Below are 17,625 nucleotides of genomic sequence, written 5' to 3' on the forward strand. Positions count from 1 at the left end.
CAGCAATTACTCCGCGATAACTGTGGCTGAATGGTTGTGTTGATAGGAAAGTGGCTCAACAAAGTACAACCTTTGGGAACCTTTTGGGGCGTGAGAAAAGTTGCGTCACCTAAGTTGCGCCACTAAAAATTGCGAGTTCACACATGAGTCTGCAGTATGCCACTAGCTGTGGCGACACTTCTGTTGCATTTGTGATGCCTTGTCATTAGTGTCGATAGGTATTCACATTTGATTCGAGATAAACGAAGAGTGGTATGTCTGCAAGGGAATTGGATTGTAGGAGGAGGAGCTGTTTATGAATTTGTGTTATACACATGTTATTGTGAATGATAGTGTTCTTTGCTACGAAACTTATTGGTATTCGTTAAGTGCATAAAAAATATTAGAGCAACATTGTGTATTACATTTGGAATAATGGTGGTGGCCATTGGTTTTGAAGGTAGTGCTAATAAACTTGGAATTGGAGTAGTAATGGACGGAAAGGTTTTGGCAAATTGCAGGCGTACGTACATCACTCCTCCCGGTGAAGGTAAGCATTTGCCATCTGATTATAGAATCTATATGTTAAAATTCCAAACCAACACATTTGAGCTGTTACGGTTAGGCTTGATCCTCTTTGTAGTCTGCTTGGTGTAGAATGGAATTGATTAGGTTGTTGTCAGTGTCTTTTATTATGCTACACAGTGCTAAGTTCAACAACTTAGAGCTTACTGAATTTTAGTGATGTTTTTCTCACCAGGTACACAGACTTACAGCCAACCGTCTCATACCAGGCGCGAGCGCAACTGTACCCTTTCCCAAAATTTTTACTTTCTACCGTCGTCTGGAACCCTGTTGGCATATTTTGTTGTAGCGCATTTGAGCACAATCGCTGCTGTCGATACCAAAATACTAACACCTATAATTCCGAAACGTGGATCCAAAACTCCAAGTGACACAGTAATGCCTCACTGCAAAAATAAAAGAAAACAAACGGGACAAACGTGGAATATTAGACGGTTTAGGACGGGGACAAGCTAAATATACAACAATAAAAGAACACCACACTATCCTAAAACAAATAATATAATTTTTTTTTAAAAGAACTTTAATTTTCTGCTACACCAACAAAACCACAAGAATGGGACATGTCCCTTGACATATATATCTCAACCACAGATATCAATATCAAAATACCAACAAATTCAACTCTGAAACATGGAACCAAAACCCCAACTCAAATACCCTATGTGAAATATACAACAGACAAAACATCACAATTGCTATATAATACAACCAAAACAAAATTACTTACCAACAAAAGCGTCCAGCAGTACCATCTAGGTTGGCTGCCACACACACACACACACACACACACACACACGCACCAACTACTAAAACTCAAAACCACATTACCATGATGACAACCGAAACTCTAATGAATCCGATACCACAAGTTAAACTCATCATGACCTCATCCACTATCGAGGGCACCATCAAATGCAAAAACACGATATCTACAAACACAGCCAACATAAACCATGCTGTAGTGACATCACACACCACACCACAATTACATTGTGTGGAATCGGACACTTCTGTTGTCAAGTGAAATGTCCGATTCCTGTGGTTTTGTTGGTGTAGCAAAGTGTTGTTTAATTTTTTGTATTATTTGTTTTAGGATAGTGCAGTGATTTTTATTGTATATTTAGCTTGTCCCCATCATAAACCCTCCAGTTTTCCGCAGTTGTCCTGATTGTTTTATTTTATTTTTGGAGTGACATGTTAATGTGCCATTTTTATTTTTGTTTGTATTTACTGGCATGTGTATGTTCTGACGTCATTGTTGCCATATTGTATGTGTTGGAACTAGCTGTTTCCTCCATGTTGTTGATGTCATGTATGGAATTGGATGCTTCTGATAATTGACAAAGTACCAGATTGCTTTCAACTACAAATCTTTTCCCCACTTATCACACATTGTTGTAGACTAAACTGAAACAAAGAAAGGACAAATTAAGTCTTGTAATTGATTAGTATGTTGCAATGTTTTGATACAGAAAATGTTTCATATTTGTAAGCCTACTGAAATGTTCCACATCATAGTGAGATGTGAAATACAGAAGCGTCTAATTCCACCCATCTGCTTTGACCCATGATGTCAGAAATATGGCAGAAACGACCATACACCATGACTCTGATACCCGCCTATGACGTAATTGCGTAAACATGATAAAAAACATGAAAATACATCAAAAAACCAAAACACACACACACACACACACACACACACACACACACAAAAAAACCAATGACACTAATGGGACAAGTGTGGGAAATTGAGGGTTTTTGGGTGGGGACAAAGTAAATATAAACACATTTAGACACACACCCCCATATCAAACCACACAAAACGACGAAAACAAACGTCAACACAAAACTCCCGAAATTCCACTAAACACAATATCCTCTGGAATTGGACACTTCCCTTGACCTATATAGCTCAACAGCAACTGCTGACACCGGAACACCCACAGCGACAACCACATATTAGAATCTAACACTTCCCTTGACCTATATAGCTCAACAGCAACACCCGGTACCGGAACACCAACAGTCACAACCACAAATTACAATCTAACACTTCCATTGACCTGTATAGCTAAACAGCAGCTCCTGATTCCGGCACACCAATAGCCACAACCACAAATTAGAATCTAACACTTCCCTTGACTTGTATAGCTCCAAAGCAACTCCCGACACCAGAACACCCACAGCCACAACCATGCATTGTAATGGAACACTTCCCTCAACCCCAACACACAACAAATACACTAAGAACAAGAAAAATAAAAACTTACCTCAACATAGTCCTGGCGCCGCAACCTTGATCGGCCACCACAATCACACACACACACACACACACACACACACACACACACTCACACACATGCATACCCACACACATCCACAAACCAATGAAAAATACACTACCAGAAGAAAGACCCAACCCACCCACACCCCATCCCCCAACCCAACCTCCCCCCTCACCTCAAAATAATATACTCATAAACAAAAACCAGATGCAAAATAAAAAAAATCTCAATCACACACTACAACTCAGCAAAAACTGCAACAAAATAGATCCTCCACAACTAAATCACACTCCCCCCCACCAACAACTAACCCCCCCCCCCCCCTCCCCGAGCTGCAGCCACCTGCCCACCCAAACCACCACAACTAAACACCTTCTGCCTGTACATCTTACTAATAGCCTGTAAAAAACAATAGCCCTCAGGGACACTCATCTAAATGAGAGTGAGGGTTGGAAGAGCGCCTCTCCCACCTCCCAAGAACTGACTTAATGCGCCCCCCCCCACATCCTCTCTATAGTATTCGTAAAAGCCCCCATTTCATAGTTTTTAAACTCTAAACTATGGTTAACAAACTTCCTGGCAGATTAAAACTGTGTGCCCGACCGAGACTTTGCCAGGAAGTTTCATATCAGCGCACACTCCGCTGCAGAGTGAAAATCTCATTCTTGAAACATCCCCCAGGCTGTGGCTAAGCCATGTCTCCGCAATATCCTTTCTTTCAGGAGTGCTAGTTCTGCAAGGTTCGCAGGAGAGCTTCTGTAAAGTTTGGAAGGTAGGAGACGAGGTACTGGCAGAAGTAAAGCTGTGAGTACCGGACGTGAGTCGTGCTTCGGTAGCTCAGTTGGTAGAGCACTTGCCCGCGAAAGGCAAAGGTCCCGAGTTCGAGTCTCGGTCGGGCACACAGTTTTAATCTGCCAAGAAGTTTCATATCAGCGCACACTCCGCTGCAGAGTGAAAATCTGATTCTGGAAACATCCCCCAGGCTGTGGCTAAGCCATGTCTCTGCAATATCCTTTCTTTCAGGAGTGCTAGTTCTGCATGGTTCGCAGGAGAGCTTCTGTAAAGTTTGGAAGGTAGGAGACGAGGTACTGGCAGAAGTAAAGCTGTGAGTACCGGACGCGAGTCGTGCTTCGGTAGCTCAGTTGGTAGAGCACTTGCCCGCGAAAGGCAAAGGTCCCGAGTTAGTGTCTCGGTTGGGCACACAGTTTTAATCTGCCAGGAAGTTTCATATCAGCGCACACTCCGCTGCAGAGTGAAAATCTCATTATGGTTAACAACTTAATGATTGTAGCCCCTCTCACGCAACCCCCTATAAGAAGAAAAAGTATCTGAAACTACAGTGGAACCCGGTTCTATAAGTTCCTCAATTAACCCCACTTATTCTGCCTTAGACCGCACCTTCACAAACCTGAAAGCACATTCCGAACACCCACCCCGTGGTTCAACAGCCCCCCACACACAGAGGCCTACCACAGACTTACCCCTGCCATACTTCCTTTTCCCAAAATGCAACTCACCCACCTCCACCACAACCCAAGGCCCACTCAACTTACCCCTGTACTTAATAAACTCAGAATATACTTCACGGCAAAACAAAAAACCAGTCACTCATGCCAGTCTCATGCGTGCAAAAACTCTGTAACAAAAGTAATACGTCAACAACACAATCTTGCACATGTGCAACCTAGACTTCTCGAACCAGGAACCATGATGTATGGAGTGCCATAGGTTATCCCTATGGCACCGCCACATGTAACCGTCCCTGGTCCGAGATGCCGGAACTTTTGCCAATGTCATTTCTTTCCGACACACAGCACGCTTGACCATCTCTGCCATCAACCCAAAAAGCTGTAGAAATTTGATTAGCTCCAACTGAGTCATGCCCATCATAGTGTGGAGCTGCACACTACTTATTTTATCTGTCATATCCATACCTAACAAGACCAACAACAAATTCATTTACTCACATTAACATGTGACCTACAGCAAACAGCACTACAATAACTTTCACACAAAAGCACTAAATCATTATCTCACTGAAACCGATTCCGCTCGAAACACAGCCAAAACTTGAACCAGCCACTAGACTCGGTAAGACCAAACTGAACCCATTACACCACAAAACACGAAACCCCTAAACACACCACCGGAGGGCACCATGAACCCCAACACAATGACACCTACAAACACGCCATATTCACAAACCACACTCTGCACTGTCATGACGTCACACGCCTCAACAGCATTACGTTGCGGGTCAAAGCCGACAGGTGGGATTGGAAGCTTTGGTCGATCTGCGAGATGGAACAGTGACATAGTAATGTCTAATCTTGTCCTCACTGTTCCTCACAATCCATACGTGAGCGATACATAGGGATTGTAATGTATTCCAAGAGCCAGTGTTTAAAACCAATTCTTGAAACTTTCTTAATAGATGTTGTTGGGATAGTTTGCATCTACCTTCAAGAAAGAGTCTTCCAGTTCAGTTCCTTCAGTATCTTTGCAACACTCCTCCACGATTTAAATAAATGTGACCACTCATGCTACCCTTCTCTGTATTCATTCAGTATTCTCTGTTAGTCCTAATCTGGTATGCGTCCCACATACTTGAACAGTAGTCTAGAACCAGTCGCATGAGAAATTTGTGAGCAATCTCCTTTGTAGCCTGATTGCACTTCCCCAGTATTCCACCCATGATTGAGCCTGTGTGATCATTTCATTTCATATCCCTACAAGGTTATATTCAGGTATTTGTGTGAACTGGCTGATTCCACCTGGGACTCATTGATATAGTCATAGGATAATATGTTTTTTTTGTTTTGTGATATGCACAGCTTTAAATTTCTAAACATTTAGACCACTTTGAAATTTTATCAAGATCTGACTGAATATTTATGCAGCTTCTTTCCGATAGTACTTCATTATAGGTAACTGCATCATCTGCAAAAACTTTAAGGTTACCATTAATATTGTCCGAAAGATCATTAATAACAACATGAACAGCAAGAGTCCCAACACACTTCCCTGGGGCACACCCGAAGTTACTTCTACATCTGATGATTCTCCATCCAAGATAATATGCTGTGTCCTCCCTACCAAAATGTCCTAAATCCAGTCACAAATTTCACTTCTGACAATAAGCATAGGCATGGCACAAAGTCAAATGCTTTTCGAAAGTCAAGAAATACGGCCTCTGTCTGACTGCCTTGATCCAAAGCATTCTGTGTGTCGTGAGAAAAGTACGCATTGTGTTTCAGTGATCAGTGTTTTCTGGAATGTGTTCTGGTTGGCATGGAGGAGATCATTCTGTTTGAGATACATGGTGTTTGAGCTCAGAATATTTTATAAGACTCTACAACAAATAGGTGTCAAGGATTCTGGCCAGTAGTTTTACGGATCACTTCTACTACCCTTCTTGTAGACTGTTGTGACCTGTGCTTTTTTCCAGTAACTGGGCACAGTTTTTTGTTTGAGGGATTGTAGTTAAGAGGGGCTAACTCAGCTGCAAATTCAGATAGAATCTACTAGGGGTTACTTAGGGCCCTAGAGCTTTGTTCAATTTTAATATTTTACCTGTTTCTCAACACCACTGACACTTATACTGATTTCACTCTGGACTCACATTCAGCAGTACAGCGATTCTAAACTGCGTTCGGCCATCCTGATGTAGGTTTTTTTGTGATTTCCTTAAGTCTCTTCAGGCAAATGCCGTGATGGGTCCTTTGAAAGGGCACAGCCAATTTTCTTCCCCATCCTAATCCTATGGGACCATTGACTTCTCTGTTTTGGCTGCTTTGTCCCCTCCCCCAAATCAACCAACCAACCGATTTCGCTATTCTTTACAGTGATATGAGAATTAAATTGGGGCAATTTTCCTAGGTTTCCCTTTGCAAAGGAACATTTGAAAACAGTTAAGCATTGCAGCTTTTGCTTTGCTATCCTCAAATTTAGGTTCTGCCTCATTCACTAGGGACTGGACACAAATGTTGGTGCCAGTGACATACGTCTAACATTTCCTCGGATTTTGTGAAAGATTATTTGAAAATATTCTGCTACGGTAGTCATTGAAAGCTTCATGCCTCGCTGTCTTGACAGCCAAATGTGTTTCATTCGGCATCTCTTTATCTGTAGCCCTACACTTTGTTTTATGCCTATTATGCAGTAATCTCATTTTCTAGATACAGTTCTTTACAGTGGCTGTAAACCACGGAGGTTCCCTCCTGTAATGAAATGCTCTACTAGGTACATATCTATCCAGTGTGTGGTCAACAGTTCTTTTAAACTTGAGTCAGAGTTCCTCTACACACTGCTGCCCTGTCCTGAAAGTTTAAAGTTCCTCATTGAGGTATGTCACTACTGTTTTTTTTTCTTCTTCTTTTTTCCCTAGTTTACTGAACACATGAATCTTTCCACTTGTTTTACTTGTCCTTTGTACTTTGTTAATCATTGTTGCCACAACCGCGTCATGGTCACTGATACCAGTTTCAATAAGGACATCCTCAAAGAGGTCAGGTCTGTATGCTGCCATTAGATCCAAAACATTTCTATCATGAGTGGGGTTCCGAAATATCTATCTATGTAGTTTTCAGGCATTTAGCAATGTTTGCTTGTTGGATGATTAAAGTCTTCATTGATGATTACAGTATGATTGGGGAAGTTACCTACAAGTGAACTGCAGTTTTCTCTGAAGTTTTATGTTACATCAGGTCATGAGTTTGGTGGGTGTTAGAAGGATCTATTTACTGTTTTATGCCTACTCCTGATACTGAATCTTGCTCAATCTCCCATGCAGCTTCAATTTATATCTCGGTAGATTTGAGTTATTGTCTGCTGTGACAAGTACACCACCTTCATTTCTGATTATCCCATCCTTTAGGTATAGACTTAAATTTTCCCCAAAAATCCCACTGCTATCAATTTCAGATTTCAACAAGCTTTCTCTGCCTAGAATTACGTGAGCTTCACTGTTTTTCAAGAGCACTTCAAACCCTGGCATTTTGTTGAGAATACGTCAGTAGGTAACTGTTAGGCATATCATTCAATCTTATGCTGATTCTTCTGGCTTTGCTACAGCTGCCGATTGGTTGGAGGGTTACCTGATCTAACAAAACTCTTGTGTGCACTCCCCACACAGTCAGCTATCTTGAGTAGCAGCCTCTGATGTGTAGTGCACGTGTAACCCATTTAAAGGGACCCAGCAGTTCACAACCCTGTGACCAAGTTTAGGAAGTTTCAGCCTAACTTGTCACAGAACCATCGAAGTCTGTTGTTCAGTCCTCCCACTCGACTTAAAACCAAGGGGCTACAATTAGTTCTGAGGAAAATGCTGCAAATTGTGAGCTGCTTTGAAACTGTGCTCATAAGGCTGGTCTTCTCAACCTACTGTGCCAGTCACTGGAATGAGCCAGGTACGACCTTGGAGCCTAGACAACAGGCCTCATTTGTTCCAATGTGCGCCACAAAGTTGCACCCTGTTCCCTCAGTGGCTGCTGGAATAGCCCCTTCAAAATATTGAATGAGGCCCCCAGGTATACACACTGAGTGCACCTTTCTTGTCTCTTGCTGCCATTTCCATAAGGGTACTATAATTCTCCATACGATTGCATGTATTAATATCTACAGAATAATTGTATAGGAGTTATACTATGCAGATGAAAAGGTGTGCGAGCACTCTTTATTGATTTGTTTGTATACATGGGATTGTAACAACAAATATTACTCCAAGTGGATGTCTTTTCTGTTGTTCAGTTAGTGTCGTTGGCCCTTTCGCTGTGTGCGGCTGCTGGCAGTTCATTTCTTTAGGTCATAGCCAATCAGCTGATGGTATACAGTAGTCGATAAGAATTGTTAGATCTAATGATTTGTTTTGGCAGAAGATATGAATTGATTACTTTTGTTTTTTTGTTGATCTGGGTATTATGGGGTATAAAGTTGGTTACTAGTTTTTGTATGTATTTATTGTTCATGTATTGTAAGTTTCTTGGAATATGATAGAATTTTTGGGGATATTGTTGTGTGTTGAAGAAGACAGTGAATGTGACTGTACAAAAACTTCCTATGGTAATGAACTGATCCGTTGTGTGTCCCGGTGAACATTTTGAAAACTATGTGGAGCATTTCTGAAATTTTCCAGTATCCAAGGTTGTGGTTATGCATAACCTAAGAATGCAGTTAAAATCTTATGGAATGTGCTCCAACTCCTCCTTGCTTTATTGATGCATTGTAGTGTCGAAATAAACAGCACATATAGTAAGATTCTTAAGTAAGCTGAAATGTTTATTCAGACCATAAAAAGATGATTTTTTTATGTAGTTGCCTTCCAAGATCAGTTTCAGAGAGTATGCAAGTAAAAAAGACAGGCTCATTGTTATGGATGCACATGTGTTAATGAATGTGGGGCTAAAAAGGAAGCAATTTTGTGTCCAGAGTGTTTACTGGATGGGCAACTTGTTTATGTTTTCCAGTTTGTTTTAGGTGTAAAATTATAGAGAGTAGAGACTATACCTGTCCATTAATTTTGTACTCATTATTTGTTAGAAGCACATCAAACCTTGTAAGAAGTAGTTGATGCTCTAATTGTATGTTTGAGCCAATCTTTTTTCTTTTTTTTTTTACAGGTTTTATGCCTGGTGAAACAGCACAGCATCATCGATCCAACATCAAGAGTTTATTAAGAGAAGCTCTGACAGAAAGTGGTGTTAAACCAAATGAGATTGATGTAGTTTGCTACACAAAAGGCCCCGGCATGGGAGCTCCGTTGGTTGCAGTTGCAATTGTGGCACGTACAGTGGCTCTTCTGTGGAACAAGCCAATTGTGGCTGTTAATCATTGCATAGGGCGTATCCTTTATTGTTATTTAAAGAGCATATAATGTACATTCGACAAAACAGAACCATTCCCAAAAAATGGCTGAGTCCCATATTGTATACATAAAAAAATCTACTCACCAAGCAGCGGCAGAACACACACATAAAAGACAGTTGTAATTGGCAAGGTTTCAGAGCTAGTGGGTCCTTCTTCAGGCAGAAGGAAGAGGGGTAAAAGCAAAGGACTGGGGAGGTCTAGGAAAAGGGGTGGATTTCGGGGAAAGTCACGCAGAACCGCAGGTACCTTCTCATTCCATACAGTAAGTCTCCCCTGACCCGCGGTTCTGAGTGACTTTCCGGAAATGCCTTACTGCCATTAGAATGTAATCTAAGTAAATGACTCTTTATGTTCTGCTTTGCCATTGTTTTTAATTTACCCCAAATGATGCTATCATTACTGAAATGATTCCGTACATATTTTCATCAAGATTCTGACTAAAGAAGTGCTGAGCTCTGTTGGGAAGTATCAGAACTGATTTCTCACTGTGTCTGAGGCATACAGCAGTGACATACCATTACAGAGCTGGACAGTGTCAAGAATGTTGATTTTGAAAGTGCTGAATTTAAATTTTTTTTGAGCTTATTTGCTTGTGGGGCTTTAATATCTGACGTTGAGTAGCTGTTGCAACAATATTCATTTGATTAAATTCTTCACTAAATACAATTTCATTTGCTGTAAGGAATTATCTTTCAAACTGAGCAGCCTAACTATGAGGTTAGTTTTATAGCACAAGATGGCTATATGGAAATGCGTGGGTTTCCTAAGAAGTGACAATGACATATTAGGATGCACTACCTCACACTAGTAGCTCGATTCAGACCCACAGTTTTAGTAAGTGACTTAACAATTTTGTCAGTACTGTGAAGCCATCTGTTGAGGATTCTGTTGTGCGGATATTGATTAGGCATCATATCACATTTGTGCGATAGACAAAGCAAGAGAGGAAGCTGAGTCCACATCATCTATTTTTCGTAAAGTACAGCTTCGTGTGTGGAATTCATGGGGCCATTTAACATGTGTTATCCCCAAGAAATAGAAATCTGATGGGCAAATAACCCAGTCCCCCCTTGCTATAAACAGCCTCTGGAAATGGGACACTTACCATGTAACAGGCATACATGTACAGACAATGACTTTGCAGTTCACCAGGAGTCTGACATACAAGATTCAAACAATGGAGTAAATGTGACTCCAAATGGTTTCCAACCAACTCACAAAACCAGCAAGTCACATCAAAAGCCACCAGCTACAGTAAAATCAGCATGTTCCAAATCTACTAAGTAGCCAACATTGTCTTCATACAGGAAACATTTGAAACAGTTTAAAGAGAAGAATGCTGTAACAGAATCAAGGGAGACAGAAACGAAGTCTGATACAAATTTTAACTGGGGACAGTGCTTTAGATGTGCAATCTGAATAAGAAGTCACTAGATGTGTGTTCTGCAGCAGTCATTTCTCTTGAGACTAAGAGAGAGAAATGGGCGCAGTGCATGGAATGTTATCCTTGGGCTCACAGAGAGTATTAACTTGAAAAAGAGCTTTCATATGCTTCGACTGCATTTCTTTTGCGCAATAATTGCAGGAAATGTTGGAGAGACAGTAAGAAAGAATATATTATTATTTTAGGGTCTACTTGTTCTTTTATTTGTCAGTATCTCTGACTGTCGCTTATTAGGACACCATTTCTACTTCAGTTCAGATTGATTAGTTTTGTTCTTTTCTCAAATTTGCTTGTGTTAAGTAGCATGAATTCAGTAATTAAAATCTAAAGTACAATGATTTCATTTAGGTTTCCAGTTAACAAACATACAGTTATTTCAAATGTAATGATATAAAGTGGAGTAATGTGAGATAAAAGTGTCATATCAGGGATGAGGTAATTGGAAGGTCCACCGACCACTGGCATCAATTTCCTGCCTCGTCCTATGAGGCTTTGAGATGGTTAGCCTCTGGATGTGTGTGTCATCTGCCATGTAACTCTCCCATTTCTTCAACACTAGGTCCCACAGGTGTTCTACTGTGCATAGGGCCAGTGCGACCAATGTAAATTCAGGTGATGCTTCAGTTTGGCACCTAAGTTTTCAGTGGGACTCAAGTATGGCACTTGAAAAGGCCAGTTGATCAGGTTGACGTCAGCCTGTTGTGAAAACCGTAATGGACTTTTCGACTTGTATAAACTGGTGGTGGTCTTGAACTGGGTCACTCCACCGGGACAGCAGATAGTGCATCCTCATACTTGGCACCATAGTATATTTCATGATGTGTACATACTGATCCATGGTGAGGTGACCATAAGTTCGATGTAGTATCGCTGCCCCATCGAATGACATGAACACCCAGCATGAGAGTCTGATACAGCCAACACACAAATTTTGCACCCTGTACTGAGAGTCATAATGTGCTTCCTCTGGCATGTAGACCACAACCAGACCCTCATTCACTGAGCTAAATATTAACATCATGTGAAAATGAGATGTAGTGCCAGTCATGATCTACAAATTCAGTGAAGACAAGCCCATAAAATTTGCGGCTACCAGAGAGAGCCTCCGTATTAGCACCCCTGGCAGCCGTAAAGCCAGCATCCGGTAAGCGGCTAAAACAGATTGCTAGCATCCAGGGACATTGGTCTCAATCGTGAGTTGGATGGTATTTAAAAATGGACATTCCGTTTAGGTGTCAATTAATTTGTTGTCTTGCTGAAGCTTTGAAATCTTTGCTAAGCCCAACCTTCGAAGCTGGCCACTTAGCCCCATCTCACACCACCACTTTACGCACTTCTGGATACAGCACAATTGAACGCTGCACCTTACTGCCACTACATATGCACTGAAATCGGTCATTTGGGACAAGTGCCATGTGACTGTAGTCACACTTCTACTATATTCGTATTACACTTGTGACACATCAACTAACAATAGTGTAAAAAAAGAAAATATGGTATCGAGATGACTTGAACCCTAATCACTGCAGTGGAACCCCAGAGTCTGAAACATTGCCACATGGGTGCCCCACATCTGTACAAACTTGCAGTTATTTGTTTATTCGAGGCTGAAGTAGCTTGGCATTTCAAACAGATAAAAGTAAGAATTATAATGTATACATAAAACAGAATGCAGAAATTTGACACAATTACAGAAAATCAGTAAGATCTATAAGTAAACTTGTTACAATATGAAGGAAAGAAATACATTACTAAAAGTTGTTACATGTTGTTGTTGCCCATGTGTGATGCATTACCTTGTGCCCAACCAAAGGTACCAGAGATTATCAGGACATGCGAACAATTCTGTTTTTTCAACTGTATGGTCATTCATTATTATTACATTGCTGATTGTCCATTTTGCAGTCATTCAGAGCTTTGAAGGAGGAGCTATAAAGAATGTTTCTCAGCTTGCTTTAAAGAGATTTCATTATTGTAGATTACCGACCAACCCCAGCTGTGCATGGGTAACGCTAAGTATCAGTGCCTGGATGACTTGTCTGGCATAGTGGTAACTTTGTTTACGGGACACTGTGTAGAGCTATGATTGAAAATCAGAGAGCAATGTTAAGTAAATGAATATCATCACTTTCATTTGAATTAAATGTTTTATTATCACATTCCACTTGCTGGTGTACTCCAGAGTGCCTAAAGGCATGAGCAAAATGCCTGACCACAACCCGCTCCAAGTTGTGCAACATATTTGCCATTTTCTTGTTATCTAATTTGAATTATGGTTTTCAATGAGATGAGGAGCTGCAACGATCAACAAATGTTACAGCAACAAATGCGACGGCAAGTCTTAACACAGTGCTCATGACTGGCAGGAGCACAGTGCACAGCCTCAGCTTCTAGTGTTTCAGTCAGCGTCTGGAGCCACTTGTTTGCGAACAGGAAATGATGTTTATGACTGTTTTTTGAACTTTTTTCATGGCAGTGCTATCCGAAACATCAAGACCAAAACAAGTAGGTATGCAGGTACAAAAATTGCTTCAATGAAACTGCGAAATGAAATAAAAAAGAACTCTGTGTGGCACAAATGGGATTCATTAAAACTACACAAAATATATTGTTCCCACCCCCACCCCTCCCCAACAGTTCTGCAGTGAAGTTAGCAAAGCTTAGTGACTATTGGTCAACTGATCCATTTTCATTTTTACAAACAGGCGTTGTGAGTCGATTGTTGAGCTGTGATAGGTTTTCCAGTTTTGTGTTCATGCTGGATGCCAATGACAACTCAACGTACATAAAAAAAAGAGAGGAAAACCATGACACTCTTCATAAAATTAGACCTGTGTTCAACTTTTTTGTCAACAAATGTAGATTCAGTGTCATGCCACACGAAAATTTGACTACAGATTAAGCTATTTATCCATTTCATGGATTTGTTGGCATTAAGGGTTTACATGAAAAATAAACCCAATAAATATGGTATGAAGCTTTATGCACTTTGTGATACTGCAACAGGCTATGTCCTGAACTGCGATGTTTACACAGGATCAGCAGGGAGGACTGACCACCATATTCCAATGTTAGCAGACAGACTCTGTTCTCCATATTGTGGTAAAGGCCACTGTGTCTACATGGACAGATATTACACTAGTGTTCCTGTATTGAAAATGTGAGAGAAAAAATGCATTAGTTGTTAGAACTGTAATGAAAAACAGAAAGGCTTACCAACAAGCTTCAAAACAAAAAAACTGAAGCAAAATGAAATGATATTTTTGAGGAATGGGCCCATTCTAGTGCTGAAGTGGATGTTTACTGTCTATCACCCCCCAGGGGACTCGTCATTCTTTGGCGGGTTTGTGCTCGGCTACCACGGGGCCCCAGCCTTAGCAGCACTTTTTCCCTTCAGTGCTGCACGTCTATCCTCTTGTTATTCCTTTTCCCCTCCTTTGGGGAACATGTCTGGTGTATTATTGGGAATGTTCTGCATTCTGTTGCTGACCTGCGAACAGTTTCAACTTTCTTTTTGGCTCCTTTTTCCTTTTCTTGTCTCCCTTCTCCTCTCATTCCTCCACTTCAGCGTTTGAGGATCCTCTTTTTTTCTTCTTCCTTCATTGTGCACTCCTGAAGGCTGGCCCATGCGTCTGACGTGTATAAGGTGACTGGGTAACGCATAATACCCAGCCCCAGGTCGACAGATAGGCTTCACACGTACCTCCTGGTACAGGCCAGGCCCAGGGAGGGGTGATTACCTGAGCTGTAACCTTCCCAGCTTGCCCATTGGTCCCTCCATCAGGTGTTTGGGAGGTGTGACCTGAGGTGTGAACAATCACCTAAGGCGGGTATGCCCCTTTGTGTAATGGGCCCCAGTTGGAAGGAGCACCCCATCGGAGACGCTGGCAATCATGGGGGATTTCATCGCGATGAGTCACTCATCCTCTCAATCGACGTCGATGAATCGTAAATGTAATGAGGCTACTAATTCGAAGACTCTTGTCACTGCACCGCGCTTCCTTGTGGTATCACATACTGAAGACAGTCAGTCCCTCACTACGGTCAATCCATTTATTATTCAGAAAGATGTTGATGCAATTGCTGGGCCTGTGAAATTCTGCTCTCGTTTACGGAATGGCACCTTGCTTTTGGAGACGGCATCTGATGCTCAAGCACAGCAACTACTTGCTGCCTCGGTTATCCACGGCTACCCTGTTCGTGTCGAGACTCATAGAACTTTGAATTCTTCCCGTGGTGTAATTTACACCAGGCTGCTTGGCGGTCTAACCCAGGCCAAAATACAATCTTACCTCTCTGAACACAGTGTCATTGCCATTCATCGTGTAATGAAAAGGTCGATTCCTCCTTGGTGCCCACCCGCACTCTTTTCCTGATGTTTGATAGGGTGGTGCTGCCGTCCAAGATTAAAGCAGGCTATGGAATCATTACGGTCGTACAATCCGAATCCAAAGTGCTGTTACCAGTGTCGTCATTTCAGTCACACTAGAATGTCTTGTCGACATCCAGCCAAATGAGTAACCTGTGGTAGGGATGCACACGAGGGCGAATGTCTGCCTCCCCTTCCCTGCTGTATTAACTGCAATGGCGGCCACGCCACCTCCTCCTGGGATTGTCCTTTGTATCTAGATGAGTGGGCTGTTAGAGAGATTCGGGTAAAGGAAAAAGTGCCTTACCCAGTAGCTCGCAAGTTACTGGCTAGTCGCAAACCTTTGTTCTCCCATCTGGCACTTACAGTTCAGTTCTGGTTACCCCTCGCTCCATGAAGGACATGGCTACATGCAACCTCAGATTTGGCTCTGAGGTTGTGAAGTCACCCAGTGTCAAGGTAGCATTGTCATCGTCCCGTCCCACTGTGCAACAAACTGTCAAACTCTTGCCTAAATGGGTGGAGCTACCCACTACACAACCGGCAGGCAGGAAAGGCCAGAAGGAGTACTCCCGAGATGACTTCCTCCGTCCCTCCTGCCAAACATCACCCAAATCTTCCTCTACCCAGAAGGGCTCGAAGAAGTCCGCTGAAGACAAACTGTCTTCCCCTTCACCAGTTCGAAGATGCTGCTCATCGGTGTCGCCACGTGGTCGCTTAGCCCGGCCGGCCTCTGTCTCGCCAGTGTGCACCACCATCCATTTTTCTGCGTTGGACTCCACCGACCGCCTGCACAAGCACGCCGATGCTTATGTGGACTCCATGGAGCAGGATCCTCCTGCTTCTGTGCCCTGTAGTAGCGACTCTCCACCAGCTGTCCCTCGGCAGGCACTGAGTTGACATCCCTACATCTCTTCCTCCTCATGACTGTCCTCCAATGGAATGTTTGAGGCCTTTGGTCCCACAAAGATGATTTGCCTGCTTCTTGCATCGCAGCATTGCCTTGTACTTTGCCTTCAGGAAACTAAATTGCGCCCTCAAGACTGCTTTGTGCTTCCACATTACTTACGGATTCGTTTTGACCTTCCACCTGAGTTCGGCATCCCATCTCATGGGGTGTCATGCTGCTTATACGGGATGGCCTTCATAATCAACCCATCTCCCTGACTACCCGTTTTCAAGCTATTGCCATTCTTCCTTCCCCACCTGACTTTCTCCTGCTGTACCATTTATGTACCTCCGTCCTTCGATGTCACCAGGGCTGACTTCCTTCAACTTATTGGGCAGCTACCTCCACTGTTTTATTACTCGGTGACTTTAATGTGCATCATCCCCTTTGGGGTTCTCCCAGGACGTGCCAAAGAGGTGCCCTCTTGGCTGACATTTTAACCAACTCAACCTCTTCTGCCTTAACACTGGTGCACCCACTTCCCTTTCTGACTCCTCGCACACCTATTCCCATTTGCACTTACCAGCTGCATTTGCAAGGTGATGGAATGTGTGATTGATGCCTGGCTGGTGTGGTGGCTCGAATCTCGCCATTTACTCACGAATGCACAGTGTGGATTTTGAGCGTGGCGTTCTGCAGTTGACCATCTCGTTACTTTGTCCACCCATGTCATGAATGGTTTTCTGCAGCAATCCCAGACTGTGGCCGTGTTTTTCGACTTGTAGAAGGCCTATGACACCTGCTGGAGAACTGGTATACTCTGTTCTCTTTACATGTGGGGCTTCCATGGGTGCCTGCCCTGTTCTCTTTGGGCATTTTTACAAGACCGAGTTTTCATTGTGCATGTGGGTTCTGCTTTGTCGGACACCTTTATTCAGGAAAATGGTGTGCCTCAGGGTTCAATCTTGAGCGTCATCCTCTTTGCTATTGCCATTAACCCTATCACGGCATGTCTCCCACCAGCTCCCTTTTTGTCGATGGTTTTGCCATCTATTGTAGTTCTCCACGGACCTGTCTCACTGAGTGGCGTCTTCAGCACTGTCTTGATTATCTTCACTCCTGGAGCATCGCCAATGGCTTTCGCTTTTCCGCTGACAAAACCGTCTGTATGAATTTCTGGTGGCGCAAATGGTTTCTCCCACCA

The 17,625-nt window shown here is 42.5% G+C and overlaps 1 protein-coding gene across 1 annotated transcript in view; it reads left to right on the forward strand.

The window, feature by feature from the left end:
* Window positions 1-251: 251 nt before the first annotated feature.
* Window positions 252-17,625, forward strand: part of LOC124605645 (probable tRNA N6-adenosine threonylcarbamoyltransferase) — a 77,263-nt gene continuing 59,889 nt past the window's right edge. The window contains exons 1-2 of the mRNA XM_047137467.1: window positions 252-529; window positions 9,473-9,694. Coding sequence (XP_046993423.1) covers window positions 415-529; window positions 9,473-9,694 — 337 coding nt within the window. The 5' untranslated portion in view covers window positions 252-414. The remainder of the gene's footprint in view (window positions 530-9,472; window positions 9,695-17,625) is intronic.

Source organism: Schistocerca americana, chromosome 3 (genome assembly GCF_021461395.2).
Source record: "Schistocerca americana isolate TAMUIC-IGC-003095 chromosome 3, iqSchAmer2.1, whole genome shotgun sequence".
NCBI classification, from domain to species: domain Eukaryota; kingdom Metazoa; phylum Arthropoda; class Insecta; order Orthoptera; family Acrididae; genus Schistocerca; species Schistocerca americana.